The 25897-nt window shown below is 46.7% G+C and overlaps 1 protein-coding gene across 1 annotated transcript; it reads right to left on the bottom strand.

Moving 5' to 3' along the window:
- Window positions 1-530: 530 nt before the first annotated feature.
- P3H3 (prolyl 3-hydroxylase 3) lies at window positions 531-25897 on the bottom strand. Its single transcript, XM_083593235.1, has 15 exons — window positions 25218-25897; window positions 21296-21448; window positions 18974-19160; window positions 17587-17718; window positions 17342-17472; window positions 16984-17073; window positions 15073-15125; window positions 14864-14922; window positions 10883-11007; window positions 10683-10778; window positions 6032-6182; window positions 4776-4893; window positions 3553-3628; window positions 2987-3127; window positions 531-1107 (listed from the first exon to the last, which is right to left on the bottom strand). The coding sequence occupies exons 1-15, from the start codon at window positions 25692-25694 to the stop codon at window positions 889-891; spliced, it is 2208 nt and encodes a 735-aa protein (XP_083449361.1). The 5' UTR covers window positions 25695-25897; the 3' UTR covers window positions 531-888.

Genomic DNA, 25897 nt, shown 5'->3' with positions numbered 1-25897 from the left:
GCAAGGCAAGTAATTTGCGCCCCCTAACCCGGGGCAAGGCAAGTAATTTGCGCCCCCTAACCCACCGCCACTGCCAGCTTCTTCTTGCTGCTGCCTGGTTTGGTCTGGTGTGGTTCTCTCCTGCGCTCAGCGCTGCGCTGGGCGGTCGCTGCACTGTCCCTCCCCCAGATAGTCCCTCGCTCTCTCTGTGCACCGCACGCCTGGCACCCACCCCCTCCACAGTGGGCGGCGACCAGGCGGCTCGGATCGGATTCGCACAGCCAGCACTGCAGTGAGAGAGCCAGGTAGGGGCAGAGAGCTGCGAGTGCGAGCGTGCCCCCCCAGATGTTGCGCTCGGTGCGGCTGGCCCCCCCTGCACCCCCCACGCTATGCCACTGCACCACAGATTCCTGCCCTGGCCTAGCTGGTTCCACAAGTGTGCGTTTCCATCACAACAAAATTTCTCAGACCCATCCATTTCTGATGGTGTCCTCCTCCTGTTTTTTAAATTCCTTCATATGACTATTTGAAAAACAGAGCTGGTAGAAGAATGATATTCAACATTTATATAGCACTTCAGAATGGTCAAAGCACTTTATCTCAGTCATCCTTACAACAGTCCTATTACTCCTGTGTAGAGATGAGAGGCTATAGCTGAGATGAGAGAGTTGTAGCATGGATGATTCCTGGTTCACAGGCATCCCAGTGGGGACAAAACGATTCTCCGGCTAACTTGGGCGGGCATGGTCCAAAGACCCCCAAGTCACCTTCTCATGTCATTTCTGGTAGTGCCACATGGAGAAGCAAAACTGCCTTGCCACAATGCCTGGCACAGGGCAAAAACTCCCAAGTCATTCACTTGCCACGAGCTGCTACAAAATCCGAAAGCCTTGTGCATGTCCAACATGCTCAGAATTCATCTCTGGCTCGCAGCCTCGTGGACTGTATCCCAGAGTCTGAGTTTGACCTGGTCCTTTGGCTAGTGGACCTGGCTCTTCCCTTTGGAGTCGGGGGCTCGGGGGAGTCTGCACCACTGGGTTCAGCACCTGCATGCTCCTCCTCCTCTGAATGCGACTGCTCCTGTTCTGCCTCCTTCTGCCTCATCAGCTCTTCTGCCTGGGCCCGTTCCTACAAGAAGAGAGTGAGAAGACCGTATGTGTTGGAAACAGAGGTGCCAGGTTCCCCCCAAGATTCAGGCTGTTATGTACTGAAGTTCTCACCCTGGGCCAGCAGGGGGATACTGTAGATAGTTCAGGTCCACATATGCAAATAAGGGATCGAAAGTGACGTTCAGTGATTGGATAGTTACAGAAAATGGTTAATGTTGTGTTCTAGTGGAGCTCTATATAAGCAGGCTGGCTGAACCCTTCAGTTCAGTTCTGTTCTGGCCTGTTAATAAAGAAGAGCTGTTGAAGAATCGCTGTGTCGTCTGATATGTTCACCCACAACTTAACAGAGGGGGCCGGCCACACATCGTGTGACGTCACGTGCATCTCTCAACACCACGCAGGCTGGTGCGGCCTTCCATTAGGCTGGGCTGGTCCCCACAGCATCTCTCAACACTGTGCAGGCTGGTGTGACCTTATCCCAGGTTGTGCCAGTCCCTGTGGCATCTCCTGATGCCACGCAGTGCTGGCACAGCCTTCCACAACATGCACCAGGCCCCTTTCAAACTAGTATCAAGGGGCCCGAAGACACCTCGGCCTCCTAGAGTTGGTGTGCCTAGTTAGAAAGGCGGAAAGAGTCTTGAAGAACAGCACTTTGCTAGTTGACGGTCTCCTTGCTGAAGGGTTGCATTATGTGTATTTTACATTTATTTTAATGAACCAAATACAGTGGTAGCTCGGGTTACATACGCTTCAGGTTACATACGCTTCAGGTTACAGACTCCGCTAACCCAGAAATAGTGTTTCAGGTTAAGAACTTTGCTTCAGGATAAGAACAGAAATCGGGCTCTGGCGGTGCGGCAGAAGCAGGAGGCCCCATTGGCTAAAGTGGTGCTTCAGGTTAAGAACAGTTTCAGGTTAAGAACAAACCTCTGGAACGAATTAAGTACTTAACCCGAGGTACCACTGTCGAGTGAAAGATTATGAATTATGAGAGTGTGTATGAGCCTAACAGTGCTTAGCTTTTTTAAAGTTGCTATTTTTTTAAGTTGTCAATTTTGTTTTATAGATTATAAATGCCATATTGATTTGTTAATCATTTGACTTTTGTTGTAATTGCGATGTTTATTTTATTTCTCAGTTGTTGTTTTATAGATTGTAATTGCTCTATTGATGATTTGTTAATTATATGATTTATGCTGTATTTGTGACGTTCTATTATGGCTTATCATGTTGTTATTTCTTGTTTGTAAGCCGCTTTGGGATTCATTAAAATGAAAAGCAGCATAGAAATACAATAAATCAAATAAAAAAAGTGGTATTTCCTCCTCCAGAAATCCACACAGTGTGTATGCGTTAAATTCTACCACTTGCTGCTTGGATGCACCACATAAGCTAATAATAATAACAATAATTTATTATTTGTACCCTGCCCATCTGGCTGGGTTTCCCCAGCCACTCTGTGCGGCTTCCAACAAAGATTAAAAATACATTAAAATGGCACACATTAAAAACTTCCCTGAACAGGGCTGCCTTCAGATGTCTTCTAAATGTCAGGTAGTTGTTTATCTCTTTGACATCTGATGGGAGGACGTTCCACAGGGCAGGTGCCACCACCAAGAAGGCCCTCTGCCTGGTTCCCTGTAGCTTTGCTTCTCGCAATGAGGGAACCCCCAGAAGGCCCTTGGCACTGGACCTCAGTGTCCAGGCAGAACGATGGAGGTGGAGACGCTCCTTCTGGTATGCTGGACTGAGGCCGTTTAGGGCTTTAAAGGTCAACACCAACACTTCATCTCACCCCCAACCCAGCCCCCATTTTACTTAAGTATATATGCCTTTGGACAATGCCCATTGGCTCCCTCATCCCTACATCCTCCAGCTCGTCCTTTGCTTTGCGTTACCTGCTCCGCATGCTCCGGGAAGAGGGTGTACCAGAGGGCAATGGCACAGCGCCTCCCACGGGTCACAGCCCACACGCCGTGAGGGTTCTCCCCGCCAGAGCTGAAGGCCACCAGCCTTCCACATTTAGGGCGCACCTCGGCCTGCCACACAGAAAGAGAAAGAGGCAGACAGGTGTGAATCGATGGCTTTGCCATGAGCCCACCCTTTCCCCCTTCTCCAACTTGGCTTCTTCTTGGGACACAAATTTGGATGGCAACTTTCTGAGCTGTTGATGGGATCTTGGTCCCCCTGCTCTGGAGTGAATTGCACCATGCGGGACTGAAGAGGGACAGAAAGGCGAAAGGAACGCAGCGGTTAGCAGAAGAGCTAGGCATACCAGTCGACAAGGAGTTAATGCCTGTTCCAGGGTGAAATTTGACTGAATTTGCCTTTGACTGCCCAGTTTGAATCTGCTGCTGTTGCCAAGGACAGGTTCTGTTGGAAGGGAGGGGGGAGGATCCCAGCTACAGCTGTTCTTCCTTCTCAGCCATTCCCCCACCCCCCCAAGCCGTGGGCCCAGACTCACTGTAACAGTCACAGCATCCATCTCAGTGAAAAAGAGGTTCCCCCCCTGGAAGTCATCGTTCAGATAGAGGATTGCACTGCAGAGAAATGGGAGACAGGCAGAATTATGGGTAGCTGGGATTTGCTCCAAGGTTCTTTGCTCGTCTTTAAGAGCCAGGTTGGGCATGAACGTTGCCACAGAGACTGGCACCGCTCGGGTGAGGATTTGTGTTGTTACACGTGCCCGCTTGATGGGCATTTGCAATGTCAACAAAACCCCAGAGCACGTTCTTTAGCTCTTTCCGAAATGTTTGCTGGGCTGTTGTTTTAAACCGAAGCAAAGAACGTCGAGCCGACACAAAATGTAAAAGGCAGCCATGTCGGCCCATAAGCATAGCTGTCAAGCGTCCCTTATTTGGCGGGAAAGTCCCTTATCCCAGCGCCATGTCCCGCTGCTGTCCCTTATTGATGATGTCCCTTAAATAAGTTACTGAAGGTAATGGGGCCCTTTCTATGTCCAGCTGTCCTTTGTCAACAACAAATTGTTGCTGGTTTTTTGTGTTGAATATATGCTATATGGTAATTTATGGACCTAATAGGTATCTAAAGCCATTTGCATGCAACAAAATATGTATTTTATCAAAGTAATTGTTGATCCCTTATTTTGGCTGCTGATCCTTTATTTTCAAATCTGTAAGTTGACAGCTATGCCCATAAGAAACCTTTTGAAATTCATTATGAAGACAGTGCTTTTTCCTAGACCATCTAAAATGTCAACCAAACCACCAAAATGGCACAAAAGGGTGTGCAAGCTTTTGGGTTCTTCAGGGCCTCATTTGAGCACCTGAAAACACCTCCCATTAACACTCTTTCAAGATGCAAAGTCCCAACTTTACCACCACCCATCTTTTTTTCTTCTTTCCCCTGCTTGCTTTGTTTATCATCTAGCCTGGGGTTTCCCAAACTTGGGTCTCCAGCTGTTTTTGGACTACAATTCCCATCATCCCTGACCGCTGGTCCTGCTAGCTAGGGATGATGGGAGTTGTGGTCCAAAAACAGCTGGAGACCCAAGTTTAGGAAACCCCGATCTAGCCTGATGAACATGTCCTCAAAAGCTTACGCACTGTTTTGCGACATTTTGGATGGCCTAATAAATATATCGCCTTCATCTGGATTGTGTATAAATGAACGTACATGTGGCTCTTTAAAAGACATATATATCAGTCTTCCCCCTCCGTGCCTCACCTGTAGTCTCTGTATATGTAGGCGGGAGGCTCCCTCCAACACGTGCTGCCCTCGGGGTCCAAGAGACAATTGTCAGCATGGACTGGGTGGCTGAGGTCCATACGACTTTCCTGCTCTCCTAAACAACACCAATGAAAACCATAAAATGCCTTGTTTCTGACACCAGGAGAAAATGTTGAAGAATGCAAGGGGAAATGTTGGAGGGGAATAGACACATCCTGTTGGGAAGGACAGGATGAAATAATTAAGTGTAATGAAATAAATAAATATAATGAAATAAATGTTCATAAAATATTTGATCTCTGCCATTCCAGCATTTTTATTGAATAATAATAATAATAATAGTAATAATTTATTATTTATACCCCACCCATCCAGCTGGGTTTCCCCAGCCACTCTGGGCTGCTCCCAACAGAATATTAAAAACACAATAAAACATTAAACATTAAAAACTTCCCTAAACAGGGTTGCCTTCAGATGTCTTCTAAAAGTCAGATAGTTGTTTACTTCTTTGACATCTGATGGGATGGCGTTCCACAGGGCAGGCGCCACTACTGAGAAGGCCCTCTGCCTGGTTCCCTGTAACCTCACCTCTCGCAGTGAGGGAACCACCAGAAGGTCCTCTGATTGTATTTTATAGTTAGCATGCATTGATAATTAGGCTACGATCCAACTACTCATGGGCAACTAGTCACATATAACAAGACTACTTTATGTATGTGGAATTCTCTTGCTGGATTGCGACAGGTATATTTGAGGGAGTTCAGCTGATGACATTTCATGTTCGATACTCTTGATAATTTGTATTTGGGAGCATCCAACTGCAGAATCACAGTGGGTCAGAGTGTGGTGCTGATAAGGCCAAGGTTGCAGGTTCAATCCCCACATGGGACTTCTACATATTCCTGCATGCAGGGGGCTTGGACTAGATGATTCTCAGTGTCCCTTCCAATGCTACAATTCTACGAATTTTGGTGTGAATTTTGCAAACAGAAAAATTTGAAACTTTGGCATATGTTGAATATTCACAAATGTAAGATTCAGATTCAGCTCTGATGTTCACTCCTTATTAGATGATAGTAGCACAGCCAAGGCTTTTACTCTGCCTTTCAAATGAATTGTTTGCATCACTTCTATTAATTGTTCGTTTTGAAGCAGTAAATTTATCAGCTGGGTCGTATTTCCAACTAACAATGTAGAAATGCTCTTGTTCAGTGTGGAACATTGTGCCAATGAGAAGAGGCAAAGTTCCTTACCCTCGGCAGCCGTGCGACACACAAGGTGTGTGAATGAAAAATAGAGGTCTTTGCCAGGGGTGAAATAGGATTCCACAATTTTCCGGGATTTCTCACTGGCTTGCAAGAGAAGCTTAGCATCCCTCCAGTTGACAGTGCTCTCCTCAGCCAGCTAGAAGACAAAAAGCCATTGCAGAAACCCTCACTTACGGAAGTGTCCTGAATTCGCGTGAAGCACACATGTGAAAGAGAATAAAGCATGCAGACAACAATTGCCAGAATATGCAGCAGTTTCCTTAGCAAAATGCAGGAGAGGGGGCTTCTGCACATGTAACAATTGGGGAGAGGGGGGAATGAAAGTTGGTGCAGCTTTTGTTTGTTAGAGCTGCCAGGGTAATATCTGGCATCAATGAAGTGAGAGAAGGAGATGTTATGGCTGTTTATTCCCTGGTCCCCTTGGCTGCCTTTCCTTGCCTGCATCAAGGTATGTATTGCATGGCAATCTGCACCTGCCCAAATTCCTTCATCTGCACAACTCTCCATAGCACAGGAGGCTCTGTCCTCTGTTGCAATGGGACACCCTCCATGACTGCAGAGGAGGAAGCATGGAGGAAGGGGTCTCTCACTGGTGGAGTTCAAGAAATGGGGCCTGAAGCAGAAATGCTCATAGCATATTTTCTTTTCTTGTGATTTTGGCATTTATGCCAGAAGACAATTATTAGAGGCCTTACAACTCAATAGGCTGAATTCTACGCTACCGGCGGTTCAGGACCTGCTCTCGGACAGGAACGATCAAATTACTTTAATAGTGGCTGAATTTCTGAGTGCTGTCCATGTAGAAAGACTGGGCCATTATAAAGAGATTTAGTGGTTCTTAATTGATTGGTGATGTAGTAGTGTTGTACTGTATTATTTATGCAAATTGATTTCCTCTGGAGTTAAAGCTCTGACTGGGACAAACCTTGTTATGCTGAGCTCGTATTTTGCACAGTTTGTATACGGTGTCTGTTTGATAATGTGTGGTTTGCTATGCCTAATAAAGGATATTTGATAAAATAAATGCTCATAAAGACAGAACACAAGCAAGCGAGGGTGGGAGAAAGGAAGAATGCTGGAAATATTCACTGGCATGAGATAATCACATCAGCCTAAGATTGAAACACACCTTAAGAAACACCTTGGGGAGAAACGCTCGGAGCCTGGGCTCTTTTTCCAGGCCTCCTCTATTCCCTCAGCATGCAGTCTACACAATTCTTTTGTATTCCATCTTTTTGTCCTCTTCTCAAATGTTTCACAATAGCATCATCTTCGTCAAGACTCCACCCATGCTCATAATATGGCCTCAGTGTTTTTCTCAGGGCTTCCATTACTCTCACATTTATCATTCCTGATGGTGATGTCTCTAAATACAATCCAGCAATGAAAATCCTTAGATATTTGGGTCATCCCCCCACACCTGTATGGTCCCTGTAAGGCTTTGTTTTGCAAGCTGGTCTTGGGCAAAATATTTGTCACTTATGCGACAAGCATGTAGTGCATGATACGAGGTCTGCCAACTTGTCAGAAGCTAGAGGACAGCAGTCTCCCCACCAAACTGAAGGCGGGATGAGAGTCACATCATTGCCCACGGAGGAGACGCATTCCTTTTGGAATTATGGGTGGGAGGACGGGGGGAAATGTCACCATATGAATGTATTTAGAAAGCACTTTTTAAAAGAAAAGTATAATCTTATCTAGGGATGCGGGTGGTGCTGTGGATTAAACCACAGAGCCTAGGACTTGCCGATCAGAAGGTCGGCGGTTCGAATCCCCGCGACGGGGTGACCTCCCATTGCTTGGTCCCAGCTCCTGCCAACCTAACAGCTCGAAAGCACGTCAAAGTGCAAGTAGATAAATAGGTACCACTCCGGCGGGAAGGTAAACGGCATTTCCGTGCACTGCTCTGGTTCGCCAGAAGCGGCTTAGTCCTGCTGGCCACATGACCCGGAAGCTGTATACCGGCTCCCTCGGCCAATAAAGCGAGATGAGCGCCGCAACCCTAAAGTCAGCCATGACTGGACCTGATGGTCAGGGGTCCCTTTACCTTTTACCTTTATAATCTTATCTGCAGGCACATTGAAATGTTATGATCCTTAGCAGCAGCAAGACTAATAATGAGATGGTTCTTGGGGGGTACGAAGGAGGAGAGGTATATGGGATATAGCTCAGCTGCTATAGCCTGAGACTCTTGATCTCAGGGTTGTAGGTTTGAGCTCCATGTTGGGCAAAATATCCCTGCATTGCTGGGAGTTGGACTGGATCACCCTCGTGGTCCCTTCTGACTTTACAGTTCTATGATGAAGAGTATTTTATGGGCTAAGCCTGCAGCATGATGCTGTGTGCAATAATATTTCTAAATTCCTTGTTTTTTGAATAAACAAAAAAAGGTCATTCTTCAAAATCCTGCAGAAACTCTTTGCCAGAGAACATGAATAAATGCATACATCACAGGCTATGAAGGCTACATAAAGGCAAAACTATACATTACATGCAAATTCGTTTCAGAGAACCCAATGGCTTTTTTTTTTTTTTTGGAAGGCAAAGCAGCTTCAGGAAGAGATTGTTTGGAGAGAAGCAGCACGTCTGTGTGTGCGCTGAGCCCTTTCTGCACCAACCACTTCTTTGCTAAAAATCACACACCCCAAGCCGTTTGTCTCACATGGGGCCTCACATACATGTTTGTATGTACACATCTGAAACCCTGGAGGGGAAAATAATCCTTACAGGAATGTTTTTATCTAGAGAAGAGAAGCACTGGGTCAAGGAAAAGGTTAAACACTCCCTTGCCACTTCTCAGATGAAAATTTCTCCCTCCTGAAATTTTTTTTACCTTAGAACAGGGGTGCCCAAACTTTTTTCAAAGAGGGCCGGATTTGATGAAGTGAACATGTGTGAGGGCTGACCAAAGTTGTTGAGGACATACCATATTTTTCGCCCTATAAGGTGTACCGGCCCATAGGGCACACCTAGTTTTTTTTGGGGGGGGGAATAAAGGAAAAAAAAATTTTCCCCCAGGCGCGGGGCTGGGGCGGGGGAAGCCCAAGCTTCCCCCGACCCCAGCCCCCAGAACAGGCTGCTATCCGCAAGCCTTGGGAGCCCTGCGGGAACTGCCGCCGGTCTCCCCAGGCTTGCGGATAGCTTCCTGAAGCCTGGAGAGCAAGAGGGGTCGGTGCGTACCGACCCCTCTCGCTCTCCAAGCTTCAGCGAAAGCCTGCATTCGCCCCATAGGACGCACACACATTTCCCCTTCATTTTTGGAGGGGGAAAAGTGCGTCCTATAGGGCAAAAAATACGGTATACTGCCACGGGGGCAGGATTAAATCAACCAGTGGGCCGGATTAGGCCCCTGAAACAGACTTTGGACATGCCTTCCCTAGAAGAAGCAATGGGAATGTTTCACAGTCATTTCCAACCACAGGAGGAAAGTGTGTTTGCACATGCATGTGTCTTTACGCATGCATGTAGATAAGCACACAAGTGGCAACATTGCCTCGCATATACTGTTCAACTCCAATTAAAAATGTACTTGTTTACAACTTCTTTGCTATTTTAACTTGACAGTGTACTCTGGCTTAAAGTTCTCACACCTCTGGTTTCTCTCCAGCTTCAGGGAAGATGCAAAGAAAAAACCTACACCTAGAAATAGGAGCTTGCCCCTTCTAAAGCCACCCAGAGTGCCTTCCATCAGCTGTGGCTGATGGCCCAGCTACGCCCCTATCTCAAGAGGGATTGCCTAACTACTGTTGTCTATGCTCTGGTAACTTCAAGGTTAGATTACTGCAATGCGTTATACGTAGGGCTGCCTCTGAAGACGGTTCGGAAACTTCAGCTAGCGCAGAATTCAGCGGCCAGATTGCTCACCGGAGCAAGACGGTCTGAGTCTATTACACCGATCCTGGTCCGACTGCACTGGCTACCGATTAGTTTCTGAGCCCAATTCGAAGTGCTGGTTTTGATCTATAAAGCCTTAAATGGCTCAGGACCACAGTGACTCTAGGACCGCTTCTTTCCATATGATCCCACCCAGACCCTGAGTTCACCTTCTGAGGCCATTCTCTGCGAGAGGTCTGGAGGGTGGCAACACAAAAACGGGCCTTCTCTGCAGTGGCCCCCTGTCTGTGGAATGCTCTCCCCAGTGAAGTTCGCCTGGCGCCTTCATTATTCACCTTTAGGCACCAGACAAAAATGTTCCTTTTTAACCAGGCCTTTGGTTGACCTGCTTGACATCCTACACCAGGGGTCAGCAAACTTTTTCAGCAGGGGGCCGGTCCACTGTCCCTCAGACCTTGTGGGGGGCCGGACGATATTTTGAAGGAAAAAAATGAACAAATTCCTATGCCCCACAAATAACCCAGAGATGCATTTTAAATAAAAGGACACATTCTACTCATGTAAAAATGGGCTGATTCCCAGAACGTCCATGGGCGATTGGGCCGGATCCAGCCCCTGGACCTTAGTTTGCCTACCCATGTCCTACACCCTTTTAAAATGTGGCTCTTTTGGGGGGGGTGTTATTGGGCTATTGTTTATATTTTTATTTTATATATTGTGATCTTTTCTGTGAACCGCCCTGAGATCTCCGGGTATAGGGCAGTATATAAATTCAATTAAAAATAATAATATAGAGATTTACCTGCAGAGCCTTTAACACTGTTAATCCTTCAAATTTCTCATGGGGAGTGTGAGGCGAACGCCTGCCGCGATAGCCGCCTTCTGTTCCTCCAGCTGCCTGAAACATAGAGAAACAATGTGAGGGACCCAGGGCTGCTCTTGGCTCCCTCTCCTGCTGCTGGCGGGGGGTGATGCAGAACAGGTGCTGGCACCTCTCCTTACCTTGGCCAGGCGGAGGATGTCTTTGCATTCAGATTCCGTCAGGACTCTGTCCAAGACAACTCTCTGGGAGCCATTGAGCTGCTGGGAGTCCATGGTGATGGTGATGCCCTCGAAAGCAAGGGGTTCTGGGGAAAGGAGATGAGCAAGGCGGTATAGGAATGCAACATGAGGCAATGCTATCCTTCTGCGGTGCCTAAGGAGTGTAAATAAACAGGGAGGAAACTGATCTCCTTACAGTCCCTAGTCAATTATGTGTTGCTTCCCAAACGTCTAGGAAGAATACCTGTAAGATCATATAACACCGGTTATATGGAATAATTTTTTAATATATTTAAAAGACCACTGTAAACAGTTAAAATCATTGGCAGGGATACACTGACACTTGTAATGTGAAATGAACTTTGGTAACTATGGATATGTAACAGATAGATAACGGTAAAAGACGCAAAATATTTTTCTTTGAATATGGAACCCGTGGAGGGAGGGAAGGAGGTCCGAAGGTTTGAAAGAACCTTTTATTTTAATATTTGGAAATGGTTAAAGTAAAAAAAAAGTATAAAATTATGTAAAACCAACGAGCAAGACCACTAGGAGGCTTAAAGACATTCAGGATTTGTCATCCAGATAGATCCTTAGTATACTTTATTCACGTTTAGTACACTAGCAAACAGTGTGTGATTTGCAATCCAGCTATTGCTTATTTTCACCTTGTAAATTTGCCATAACCTTTGGCATAAGAACCAAATACGTTGACAAATCGTTGTTGATATAGTCAAGGGCTACTACCAATGAACATGCATGGTACAAGACACCAGCCAGACACGTCTCCCATTCCGAGTCAACAGTTTCGGTCCCAGCTGAAAGTAGAGGAGCTGTTGTCCAAAAAGGAGGCAGAAACATAGTGTTCGAATGCTCATCTCTGGCAACACCTTTCCCTGGGTCACACAGGCAGAGCAGCCACCGCTGACCTCACTTTCACTCCCATCTGCTGTGCAGATGGCCAAAGGAACAGCATCAAATCAGAGGAGCGCGTGCCCCTGCGCTGTGCAGAAAGGGGGCAACATACTCCTTCTGGGAGGAAATGCGCTTTGGCATGGGTACAGCACATGTGCATAAGACAACCCTGCCGCTGCAAGGTCTGTGCATAAGCAAACACTGCCACCACAAGGGTGCTGCCTGGCTCTGCAAAAGCAGCTATGGACCCAACACAAGTTTGCATGGAGGATGAGGCTGTCAATGGCTTTATGCTCCGTGATGGTTACACGGCCTCTGTAATCAGATGCAGTATGCCTCTGAATACTGACCGCCGAAATCATGAGTGGGAGAGGGCTGTTGTGCTAAAGTCCTGCTTCCCAGAGGCATCTTGCTGGCTACTGTGGGGACAGAATGCTGGACTATATGGCAACTGGGAGAGACTTTATCAGGCAAAGCCTTATTCCACCTGCCTTGCCTAACCCTCCAGTCTCTGCTTCTCCATTTGTATTGTATTATTTTATGCACTGTAGCTTGCCGTTATTTTATTGACTGGAGTTTAGAAATTATTTATTGAAATTGTTAACAATTGTTAATTGTTTCCGAGCACAATTCAAAGTGTTGGTGTTGACCTTTAAAGCCCTAAATGGCCTCGGTTCAGTATACCTGAAGGAGTGTCTTCACCCCCATCGTTCTGCCCGGACGCTGAGGTCCAGCGCCGAGGGCCTTCTGGCGGTTCCCTCATTGCGAGAAGCAAAGCTACAGGGAACCAGGCAGAGGGCCTTCTCGGTGGTGGCGCCCGCCCTGTAGAACGCCCTCCCATCAGATGTCAAAGCGATAAACAACTACCTGACATTCAGAAGACATCTTAAGGCAGCCCTGTTCAGGGAAGTTTTTAATGTGTGACATTTTAGTGTATTTTTGGTATCTGTGGAGGCCGCCCAGAGTGGCTGGGGAAACCCAGTCAGATGGGCGGGGTACAAATAAATTATTATTATTATTATTATTATTATTATTATTAAGAGTGGATTTCAGTTTAATTTTTATATGCTGATATTTAATATTATTCTATACTATTCTAAGGAATGTTGAATGTTACTTATTTGATGTAGGTTGCGTATTTTAAAGTTATGTTTTATTATCACATTTTTGTATTGCATTAGATTGTTATACGGTGTACGTTCTTTGTTTCTTCAGCTTGTAAATCGCCTTGGGTATTGTAAGATAGAAAGACGGTATACAGATTAAAAGTGATGGTGATGATGAATTGGCTTGATCCAGCAGGGCTGCTCTTAAATATAGTGAATAAGCTCCTAATTCCCTAGTACTTTCCGATTTATCAGCATATTGCCTCTTAAGCAACCTCCGAGTCGATCTGATTTAGCATGAGTTTGGAAGCTTCAGCACTGGGTCCCTGTCATTTCACAGAATCATAGAGTTTGGAATCTGTTTCTATCCGTGGGCTGTTAGGCTGCTGAACGGAAAATAATATAGTGCAACTGACTTTCGGGGTTGCTGTGTTGTGCGACAAGCACACAGAGTGCAATGAGACTGAGAGTTTGTGGGGGGGAGGGAGGCTTGGTTAATTTCATTGTACACAGGTTGTACATTGACAATAAAGGTATTATTATTATTATTATTATTATTATTATTATTATCATCATTACTATTAGGGACCGCAAGGGTCTTCTAGTTCAATCCACTGCAATTCAGGAATCTTTTTGCCCAACATGGGGCTCAAACCCAGGACCCAGAGATTAAGAATCTCACACTCTACCAACTGAGATATCCTTTGCACAATTTACATATTTATAAAAGAAAGGATCACGAAACAAGATGGTATTTCAAACCCGGGGTAAATCCTCAAAAATAAAAAGCAAAGCTTCACCTAATTCACCAAAGCCAATTTAATTCAGAGCCAACTTAATTCAAGCGATAAAAAACACCCCACCCTGTGTTGCAAGCACGGCTTCAGAGAAAGTCAGTTGTTTTTCACTGGGAGCAGAAATGCCTAATTAAGATAAAACCAGCGGGTTGTTCAAAGTTCTTCAGTGCTCTTCCAAAGGCCACAAGGCTCAATCTAAAACTTCAACAGGAGTCTCAACAATATATTTTTTTGCTACCATTATATTTTCCCAGTAGTGATGTATGGATGTGAGAGCTGGACCATAAAGAAGGCTGATCGCCAAAGAATGGATGCTTATGGTGCTGGAGGAGACTCTTGAGAGTCCCATGGACTGCAAGAAGATCAAACCTCTCCATTCTGAAGGAAATCAGCCCTGAGTGCTCACTGGAAGGACAGATCCTGAAGCTGAGATTCCAATACTTTGGCCACCTCATGAGAAGAGAAGACTCCCTGGAAAAGACAGATGTTGGGAAAGATGGAGGGTGCAAGGAGAAGGGACGACAGAGGACGAGATGGTTGGACAGTGTTCTCAAAGCTACCAGCATGAGTTTGACCAAACTGGGGGAGGCAGTGGAAGACAGGAGTGCCTGGCGTGCTCTGGTCCAGGGGGTCACGAGGAGTTGGACACGACCAAACGACTCAACAACAACAAATAAGCAAACCCAAACTTTCATTTTGCCAGGACCCCCTCCTTCTGAAGCTCTAAACTTGGAGCCTGCAGGGGAAGAGGAAGAGAGAAAACAAGGCCCCACGTCCAACAATTTGGAACAGGACTGCGGGGAGAGGCTTGCTTCAAGCCATGCACCTACATCTCCCCTCTCGTTCGCAGAGAGAGGTGGCAACTTTCTAGGTTTCCTTACCTCTGCCTTGCAAGCACAGAGCCAAAACAAATGCCAGGCTTCAGTTGACCTTAGGAGCTGGAGAAGGGGCAGAGTTGGTCCCTTCTTCTCTTTAGCTCCAGGTTCAGAGGAAGCCTCAGGCTCATCTCACTCACCAATGCCCAACTCCCCTCAAACCACCACAGGGAGTCGGTGGGGATGACCAAGTCTTGTTGCCTAGTCAGCCTTTCCTCCCTGCGTGTCATCTCATTTTCTGGTACTCACCTCTTGGCTCCTGCTGTCCCATATCTGGGGCTTTCAGCCTTTGCTTCTCTTGATCTTCTCTTGGATTAACAAACAAACACAAAAAAGGCAATCAATTGCAGAAATGGAGGACATGAGACTCTCCCCTATTAAAAAGTTCGGCAAAAAACAAAGGCTACAACTTAATATTGCTCCCACTTAGCCCAGCCTATCTACCTTCTGGTGCTTACTTGTGTTTTTCCTTCATGTTTTCAGGAATCAATTCATCTGGAGTCCACGAATCCTAAAGAAATAAAGACACAGACTCATGTTACACAAGATTTTTCCATGCTGTGGCAGAACCCTCACCTCCTTCTACATATTGCAGTATAAAGTTCCTGCTCCCTCACCATGGTATGTGCACACATGCTCTGCCTCCCAGTTAGTTCATGCTACAGCTGTGGTTCCCAAGCTTTCTTCTCTGGGCCACACTTTCAGAATAAAAATTTACCAGCACCACACCAATTATTCATTGATAAGAAATACAGTGGTACCTTGGGTTAAGTACTTAATTCGTTCCGGAGGTCCGTTCTTAACCTGAAACTGTTCTTAACCTGAAGAACCACTTTAGCTAATGGGGCCTCCTCCTGCTGCCGCGCCGCCGAAGCACGATTTCTGTTCTCCACTGTACACTGGAGCACAGGAAGAGACACTCCAGAGCGGTGCTTGATTTATAACACAGAATACAACTACAGCGGTACCTCGGGTTACAGACGCTTCAGGTTACAGACTCTGCTAACCCAGAAATATTACCTCGGGTTAAGAACTTTGCTTCAGGATAAGAACAGAAATCATGTGGCAGCGCAGCAACAGCAGGAGGCCCCATTAGCTAAAGTGGTGCTTCAGGTTAAGAACAGTTTCAGGTTAAGAACGGACCTCCAGAACGAATTAAGTTCTTAACCCGAGGTACCACTGTACTTTATAATGTAATCATGGGACATTCAGAAAGTATAAAGCAATGCAGCTAAATAAGAACTTAAATGATTCCCAAAATGTAATTATGAACAAGCCTCTTACATATGTACCTTAAGTGTGTATACCAACTCAATGAGAGGTGTGAGCTTGCTTTTGCCAGGTAATTTTGTTTACATGATGTCTACTTTGAAACAAACAAACTCTCGTCTCCTCATCAGTGTAAAGAAGCCTTTCTCTTTTTTGGTGTGTCAGATTTGTCAGTGTTGAAAATCCCTGTTCGCAACAATATATCATGGAGAACAGTAGTATAGCCAATGCTCTAGAACAGAGGCAGGGATACTGTTTATGTTTGTATATCCAAAACAATTGCTATGCTATGCTATGCTATATACTATACTATACAGGCCTCGGTCCTGGATACTTGAAGGAGCATCTCCACCCCCATCCTTCAGCCCGGACACTGAGGTCCAGCACCGAGGGCCTTCAGGCGGTTCCCTCATTGCGAGAGGCCAAGTTACAGGGAACCAGGCAGAGGGCCTTCTCGGTAGTGGTGCCTGCCCTGTGGAACGCTCTCCCATCAGATGTCAAGGAAATAAACAACTATCTGACTTTTAGAAGACATCTGAAGGCAGCCCTGTTTAGGGAAGTTTTTAATGTCTGACGCTGTATTGTTTTTAATATTCGGTTGGAAGCTGCCCAGAGTGGGCGGGGTATAAATAATGAAATTATTATTATTATTATTATTATTATTATTATTATTATTAATTACACTACACTACACTACACTAATGTTTAAATGTTTATTTGATTGTCCTTGAATATTCTGGCTACACTTGCCATCCTTTCGGGCTAAACCAGTGTGGCGCGCCACATTCTTTGAAAATCACTGAACCACAGGGATCTTTTTGGAGCCACAGCAAGTGAGAAGCCAAAGGTGTACTTTGTGCCAGTGAGGTAAGCAGTCAATTCCTTTATTTAAACAGTCCTCTCCCTCCTGGCTTTGGGAACTCACTGTGGTCAACTGGAAGCAGCCATCTTGAAGTATCTTTGATATCCATACTTTTCTTCCTGCTCATCACTTATTTCAGGCACCAAGGCAGGAAGTGGAGGGGGAGGACGGTCCCCTCCCATATATTAATTTGTCAAATACACGTCCATAGATGAAAAAGTGGACTGCAGCTACTTACAGGGTCATTAAAAGTTTCCCCAAGGTGCTCCACTGCATAGTAAATGAGTTTCTTCTCCATAAGAGACCTCTCCACATAGTGGCGAATATTCTGTGAATGAAATAAAGATATTAAAACCAGCCATTAAAAAAAACATTACTACAAAATGGCTCCCCCTTTTTTGCTTAAAAACAACAACAGCAAACTCAGACAGTAAATCTGCACAGCTATCTATCCCATGTGCCTGAAGGTCACATGAGTGATTTTCATGAGAGAGTTGGGAATCCTTAACTCTCTCTGGATTATGCCCAGTGTGCAAAATATTTTGTTCTCATTGATGTGGTGCTTGCTTCCAGATGGAAGAAATGTTTACTGGTACCTCTCTGGCTGCAATGGGCACATCTCCCAGCTCTGCTTGGTATTGCTTCAGTTTCTCTAGCAATGCCCCGTCTGATGGATAGAACTGCAAATAGGTAGCTGCACATTCAGCGGCGAGGGCCCAATTCCCAGCTGAAAACGAGAAGATGGACTCAAGTGACAATGGCTCCGACTACCATTCCATCCATGCTCCACCCCACTCTTGTCCTAGGCACGTTCCCACTCAGCACAGCATCCCCGGCTTACTTCTTTCATAGGCAAACTGCAGCAAATCAAAATGAGACGGGATGAAGTCTTCTGTGGAAGACACCCTCCCGGGCTTGGTGGCAATGTCAAGGACACACTTCTGCCTGCACTTGAGGACCTGGATGTAGTGAGCTGGAAGAAGGCAGAAAGAGAATGAGAAATAGAAATAGAGAATACATGCCCCCAGAGTAACAGCTGGACTGTCAATTCTTCGGCGATCAGCCTTCTTTATGGTCCAGCTCTGACTTCCATACATCACTACTGGGAAAACCATAGCTTTGACTATACGGACCTTTGTTGGCAAGGTGATGTCTCTGCTTTTTAAGATGCTGTCTAGGTTTGTCATTGCCTTTCTCCCAAGAAGCAGGCGTCTTTTAATTTCGTGGCTGCTGTCACCATCTGCAGTGATCATGGAGCCCAAGAAAGTACAATCTCTCACTGCCTCCATTTCTTCCCCTTCTATTTGCCAGGAGGGTTACAGTACCCTAAAGAAACCCACGGCCTTCACCCGTGTGTCAGATTTCCAGGCCTGTATCCTGGAAACCAGATGGCTAACTCTCCACGATGACCTGACCCCCTCCCTCTTTTCCCTGTTCAGGGAAGTTTTTAATGTGTGACATTTTAATGTATTTTTAATCTTTATTGGAAGCCGCCCAGAGTGCAGGGGAAACCCAGCCAGATGGGCGGGGTACAAATAATAAATTATTATTATTATTATTATTATTATTATTATTATTATTCGAAGAGCAGCACTTGAAAAGCAGAAGGTGCTACTTTAAGGGCTATGGGATGTTTCTTATACCTAGGGAATAGATTTTCTCTCAAGATAATGCCCCCAGAAGTCATGAGCTTCGGGGGGGGGGGAGGAATACTGCCAATATTCAAAATTTCCCAACTTTTTTTTGTTTCACCACAGTGCAGGAAAGCAACCTAAATGAAGACACACCTGCCCCTTTTCTCCCATGAGGTGAAACAGATGCTTGCGGTGGGGAGGACATTTCATTTGGGAAAACATTGCTGGGAAATGGATAAACCTTCTTTTTCTGTTGCCAGATCCCAACCCAAAAGCCCCTCTAACTGCTCTTAAAATAACACAGGAAGTTTCATTAATGGCTCTCCCCACCACATCTATTTAAACCCTCACCCGTTTTTTGTGACTGTTAGGCAAGCATTTGATATTCATTAAGCATCTGGAGAACATGCCAGCCGGATGGGTGGGGAATTATTATTATTATTATTATTATTATTATTATTATTATTATTATTATTATTAGAGTCTACAGAGGAGTAAGCACATGTGCTTGCTTCAAGAGGAAGGCCACCTCAAGCCACAAGCTCTCTCCAGCTCTGAACGTTCAGCGCTCTCTCAGACTTTTGCTGCTACTACCTGCAATGGCTTCGTAGAGGCCAAGCTGTGTCTCCTCCTCCTTTTCCTCATCCTCCTGAGGTCCTTCGCAAAGGGCCCTGCAGTCCTCCAGCGCCAGCAGCCCTTCTTTGAGCGATTCCTCCAGCTTTGTCACCGCCTGCTGGTAGTCATCCGCCTTGTAATGTTGAATTCCAGCTTCGTAGGCCACCTGCAGGTCACAAACCCATCAGTCCCCCAGGACAGCCCAGGTTGTGACTCTAGGACCCTCATACCTACGGGACCGCCTCTCCTGGTATGTCCCACGGAGGATCTTACATTCTTCAAACACAAACATCTTGGAGGTCCCGGGCCACAGAGAGGTTAGGCTGGCCTCAACCAGAGCCAGGGCCTTTTCAGCACTGGCCCCAACTTGGTGGAACGCTCTGTCACAAGAGACTAGGGCCCTGCGGGACTTGACATCTTTCCGCAGGGCCTGCAAGATGGAGCTGTTCCACCAGGCCTTTGGCCAGGGCACAGCCTGACCCCCTCCTTTGGCAATCCTCACAGAACTCTAGCCCAATGGTTGCCATTAATCTGATTTGAATTAATTTTATAATGAAATGATTTTAGAATGTTGTATTTATTTTACTGTTGTTAGCCGCTCTGAGCCCGGCTTTGGCTAGGGAGGGTGGGATATAAATAAATTATTATTATTATTATTATTATTATTATTATTATTATTATTAGGGGCTGTGGTAGCAGGCCTTTGCAACCAGAGGCTAAGCTCTCAGGGCCAAACCACATGAGGTATGGGAGTTTATGGCTAGATGTATCTTTTAAGTCCTAAAAGCAGCATGTAGTAAGAGTTGTCTAATGGGTCTTTAACCCTTCCCTTGTCAGTTTGCATTTCTTAGTGCAGAAAGTATTGATCTGATGTGTAGAGATATTTCCTATTATACTTAATTCAAGAGGGTTCTGGAAGCTTCTCTGTGTGAAAGAAACAAGCAGAAGGTTCATGGTGTTTGGGTTATTTCTTCAGAGAAGCTGAGTACAGCTGGCTTAAACTGGTTCTGTTATCTCTTCTGTCAAGGTCATGCTGACTATAATAGGCCAGAAGGAGCCTGGGTTTCACTTTCTCTTTCTGTCTCTCTTCCTTCTGGTGTGGTGTTCTGTATATAGTGTTATGGTTTAGACTTATTATAAGTTATTGAAAGTTTAAGTTAAGTCTGCTGCAACTGGATTTCTTATGGACAGGGCCAATCCTCAATGTACAGTCACACCTCGGGTTAAATGTGCTTCAGGTTGAGCGTTTTCAAGTTACGCTCTGCGGCGACCTGGAAGTAACGGAGTGCATTTCTTCCGGGTTTTGCTGCTCGCGCATGCGCAGACGCTCAAAATGATGTCACGCGCATGCATGAAAGCGGCAAAATGCGACCTGCGCACGTGCAGACACGTCTTACGTTCTACTCAGGATGCGAATGTGGCTCCGGAACGTATCCCGTTCGCATCCAGAGGTACCACTATATTGAATTTGTGACCATTATGCTCATTTGCCTTCCATAGCAGTAAAGCTCTGCTGGATGAAATATTTATTGCCTCTGGTTTAATTTTTGGGAATCCAGCAACGTGTTTAAGTTTTTACTCTGCTAACTATACATTAAGGGACACGGGTGGTGCTGTGGGTTAAACCACAGAGCCTAGGACTTGCCAATCAGAAGGTCGGCTGTTCGAATCCCTGCGACGGGGTGAGCTCCCGTTGCTCGGTCCCTACTCCTGCCAACCTAGCAGTTCGAAAGCACGTCAAAGTGCAAGTAGATAAATAGGTACCGCTCTGGCGGGAAGGTAAACAGTGTTTCTGTGCGCTGCTCTGGTTCGCCAGAAGCGGTTTAGTCCTGCTGGCCACATGACCCGGAAGCTGTACACCGGCTCCCTCGACCAATAAAGCGAAATGAGTGCCGCAACCCCAGAGTCGGTCACAACTGGACCTAATGGTCAGGGGTCCCTTTACCTTTACTTAACTATACATTGGAATCTGGATCCATATTGAGAAGAATTCCGTGACATCCTTCTGTGCCATTTTCAGCTTACCATCCCCTCTGGAGCCAAAGGTAGCGCTGTGGGAAGGGAGGCGCACCCCCACCTTCAATCCTTGGGATGTTTTTAAGCAGAGGTTAGATGGCCATATGTCACATAAGATCTTGTTGAGATTCCTGCATTGCAAGGGGATTGGGCTAGATAACCCTGGGGGTTCCTTCCAACGCCACGATTCTGTGAATTCTATACCACCCACAGGCCCCAGTAGGCTCCACAAAGCAGCCCTTCTTAATCTGCCAAGTGACATCCAGTTTCCCAGAAGTGTCTCACCCAGTGTGGCATGGCCTCAAGATCCCGAAAGCTTTCCGCTTTCACCCCTGCCATGCGCCGGTATTTCTCCATGTCCTCGCGCATCTGTAGGTGCTGTGGATTGGCCACGAAGAATGTGTGAGCCGAGGAAACGGCTTCATCGAGTTTCTTTAGCTGCAGGAACAAAAGAGTACCATTTAGAAGTAAAATGAGGGCCACGAGGCCACCATTCTCAGACTGAAGTGGCAGAGAGCGTAGAGAAGCCTGCTCTTGGATTTAATTGCACGCACACAAACACACATGCAAAGCAGTGCAAGTTAAAAACATTTGTTACAGGGTTTTTTTATACCTCGTAGTATTATCACGAAATTAAAAGACGCCTGCTTCTTGGGAGAAAAGCAATGACAAACCTAGACAGCATCTTAAAAAGCAGAGACATCACCTTGCCAACAAAGGTCCGTATAGTTAAAGCCATGGTTTTCCCAGTAGTGATGTATGGAAGTGAGAGCTGGACCATAAAGAAGGCTGATCGCCGTAGAATTGATGCTTTTGAATTATGGTGCTGGAGGAGACTCTTGAGAGTCCCATGGACTGCAAGAAGATCAAGCCTATCCATTCTGAAGGAAATCAGCCCTGAGTGCTCACTGGAAGGACAGATCCTGAAGCTGAGGCTCCAAGACTTTGGCCACCTCATGAGAAGAGAAGACTCCCTGGAAAAGACCCTGATGTTGGGAAAGATGGAGGGCACAAGGAGAAGGGGATGACAGAGGACAAGATGGTGGGACAGTGTTCTCGAAGCTACCAGCATGAGTTTGACCAAACTGTGGGAGGCAGTGGAAGACAGGAGTGCCTGGCGTGCTCTGGTCCAGGGGGTCACGAAGAGTCGGACACGACTAAACGACTAAACAATAACAACAACAAGTATTATCAGATGTCAAAAGAGATGTCATAGAATTGTAGAGTTTGAATGGCCCCCAAGGGTTATCTAGCCCAACCCCCTGCAATTTAGGAACCTCAGCTAAAGGTTCCCCAACAGATGGACATCCAAACGCTGCTTTAAAAACCTCCAGTGAAGGAAAGTCCCCAGCCTCTTGAGGGAGCCCATTCCACTATCGAACAGCTTTTGTTTGTTGTTAAAAGCAAAGAGGATTTTTGCTTTAAAAACAAAGCTACCCAGCATGCACACTATGGAAGTGTAGGCACCTGAAGGAGTGTCTCCACCCCAATCGTTCAGCCCGGACACTGAGGTCCAGCGCTGAGGACCTTCTGGTGGTTCCCTCACTGTCAGATGTGAGGTTGCAGGGAACTAGGCAGAGGGCCTTCTCGGCGGTGCCACCCGCCCTGTGGGACGCCCTCCCATCAGATGTCAAGGGGGGGGAAACAATCTGACTTTTAGAAGACATCTGAAGGCAGCCCTGCTTAGGGAAGTTTTTAATGTTTGATGTTTTAGTATGTTTTTAATGTTCTGTTGGGAGCCGCCCAGAGTGGCTGGGAAAACCCAGCCGGATGGGCGGGGTATAAATAATAAAATTATTATTATTATTATTATTGGTAGCCCTGTCAAATAAACACTTGCCCTCTGCAACACAGGATATGTGTGTCCATGACTACTTCCCCCTCTCATAATGGTTCCTGACAGAACACCATTTCCCCTGTTTTAAAGCTCTTGTCAACACAATAACTTCAAGATTTGGACAAAGGCCTATTTCAGATTACAAATGATTGGAGTCTGTGAGGGGAAAATATGAGCAGGGGCAGACTTTGGTTACATGGCTCCCTGAGCGAGGCCAACATTTGGTGCCCCAAAATGAATCTTCTCAATTTTGCGCCCTCTTGGCTCAGCACCCTGTGCGGAGCAACCGTCCGCAATACCCTAAATCCCTCAATAAGTGAATGGCAAATAAGATTTTGTGAATATATAGACTTAGCAAGACTTACAGCAGTGGTAAGAGGCAAATCAGACCAGAAACTGATAGAGGAGTGGGCTTGAGTGAAGGAATACATCTAAAAGCATTGTTCTGGTATTAATATATCAATACGCAATGAATGAAACTTATAGAGTAAAAAATTAAGAAGAAATGGGTATAAGATGAGATAGTCAAAAATAATATTGATAACAGAGTGAAAAGAAACAAAGGAAGCCACATATAGGTGGAGGAAAGTCAAAATTTATGTCTGTATGTTTAGTTTGTATATTTGTTTTCTTTTTTGTAATCTAAGTTGAGAGGTGTATGTATCAATGTCTAATAAGTTTGTTTAGCGTTCTGGTTTGTGTCTGTAAGTATTGCATTTATCCATAAAAGTTATTTTTAAAGAAAAAGAAAAAGAAAAAAAATCTGGCACGGATACAAGCATCGCCAGCCCAATGCATTTTGTTGCTAGAGGTGCTGGAGGTGCCTATGCAGCCCAGTCCATATGCAGAACCCTACAGAGTCATCAGCATCCTTCTCATGCTAGTGATTGCGCAGCATCCTCCACTATCGCACCTGAGGGAAGAAGGCGAGTTGAGGCAGCGAAGGGCAGGCTGTTTGGCACACCAAGCTCTGCCAGCTGAAGAGAAGAAAGCATCCGTTTCCCAAGGGAAATCACCTCGTTGTGGCTCATGGCAGGGCCTGCCCTGGAGGCACAAGGCACCCATCACCACTCAATTGGTACAGCATAAGAAAGGTCCATATAGTTAAAGCTATGGTTTTCCCAGTAGTGATGTATGGAAGTGAAAGCTGGACCATCAAGAAGGCTGATCACCAAAGAATGGATGCTTTTGAATTCTGGTGCTGGAGGAGACTCTTGAGAGTCCCATGGACTGCAAGAAGATCAAACCTATCCATTCTGAAGGAAATCAGCCCTGAGTGCTCACTGGAAGGACAGATCCTGAAGCTGAGGCTTCAAGACTTTGGCCACCTCAGGGGAAGAGAAGACTCCCTGGAAAAGACCCTGATGTTGGGAAAGATGGAGGGCACAAGGAGAAGGGGACGACAGAGGACGAGATGGTTGGACAGTGTTCTCGAAGCTACCAGCATGAGTTTGACCCAACTGTGAGAGACAGTGGAAGACAGGAGTGCCAGGCGTGCTCTGGTCCAGGGGGTCACGAAGAGTCGGACACGACTAAACGACTAAACAACAACAACAAAGAATCTTCATCTCAGGTTCGAGCACCACATTGGGCAAAAGGTTTCTGCATTGCATTGCAGGAGGTTGCACTATGATTCCACGATTCTAAAGTATGTTGCAAGGGGAGGGGGAATCCAGAGTTTTATGCCCATAACCCCGGTTTAGGAGTGCTTGTGTGTAGCAGCTAACTCTGCTCTAAGGCAGCCCAGGCATGGAATGGGAAGGCAGGAGACGTAGAAGAAGAACAAAACGGATAAACAAGGACTTCTGAACTGAGTGCCAAGGACCTGCCAGTTTAAATTGCTTTTGGCCATCTGCACATTTCTTTTTGCTGAGTAAGTTTGCACGGCCTGAATGTTTCATGACTGCACTAGGCATTTTTCTGCCCATAGAAGAAGATGACACATGGTTGCTCTTAATGCGAAGACCACAAAGTATGATACGATAAAGGAGATTCTGACTAAACATCAGGAAAACTTTCTGCCAGTGATAGTTCAATAGTGGAACGGTCTCCCTCCGGGTGGTTGTGGACTCTCCTTCCTTGGAGGTTTTCAAGCAGAGGTTGGCTAGCCATCTGCCATGGATGCTTTATCCGAAATTCCTGCATCGCAACTCTACAATTCTATAATTCTATAAATTCCCATCATCCCTGACCACTGATCCTGCTAGCTAGGGATGATGGGAGTTGTAGTCCCAAAACAGCTGGAAAGCCCAAGTTTGGGAAAGTGAAAAATAAAGTTTGCCAAGTTTTTAAAGGCAGGCAGGCGGGCGGGCAGGCGAGGCAGCCACATCAGCAGCTGCTGGCGCCTCTTGGCCCGGTCCTGCCCCTCACCTTGAAGAAGGCGATTTGCAGGTAGTTGTAGGGCTCCCTCTCCTCGAAGTCCTGCCGGATCTGCGCGCTGGCCCGGTGGAGGGAGGGCTGGCCGCCCAGCCGGCGCCCCAGGCACTCCTCCAGGCACTCGGCCCGCTGCAGCACCCGCTCGAAGAAGCCCGTCTCCCAGGGCCGCGAGGGCGGGCGGCCCGCCGCGAAGCCGGCCTGCCACTGGCACGCGCCCTGGCACTCCCGCCGTGCGCCCTGCAGCCCAGAGTAGCTGTGCAGGCAGCGCTGCAGCAGCTCGGCCGCCCGGGGCCAGTCCTGGGCGAAGTAGGCGCGCACCCCGTCGGCGTAGAGCGCGTCGTAAGGCGCCAGGTGGCCGGAGGAGGGAGAGGAGAGGAAGAGGAGGATGGAGAGGAGGAGGAGGAGGAGGAGGAAGGGGACCGAGGAGCGGGGCGAGGAGGAGGAGGAAGGAGGCCGCGAGCGGAGAGTCATGGCAGAGCGCAAAGGAGGAGAAGCAGCCAAGGGGAGAAACTGCAGACGTCGCCCGAGGAGCTGGGGCGAAAGGGGCGGGCAGGAGGCGGCTGGGAAAGGGGCCTGCGCTGCTGGCGGAGGGGGAGAGGAAGGCGGGGAGAAGGGATGCGTAATCCGGAGCTGCTGCCCGAGGCTGGAAATTCCTCCCAGGGGCAGAGGAGGCC

This window comes from Podarcis filfolensis (genome assembly GCF_964270895.1).
Source record: "Podarcis filfolensis genome assembly, chromosome: 17".
Lineage (NCBI taxonomy): Eukaryota > Metazoa > Chordata > Lepidosauria > Squamata > Lacertidae > Podarcis > Podarcis filfolensis.
Note: the sequence above shows the minus strand (reverse complement) of the source record. Positions and strands in the feature narration are given on the sequence as shown.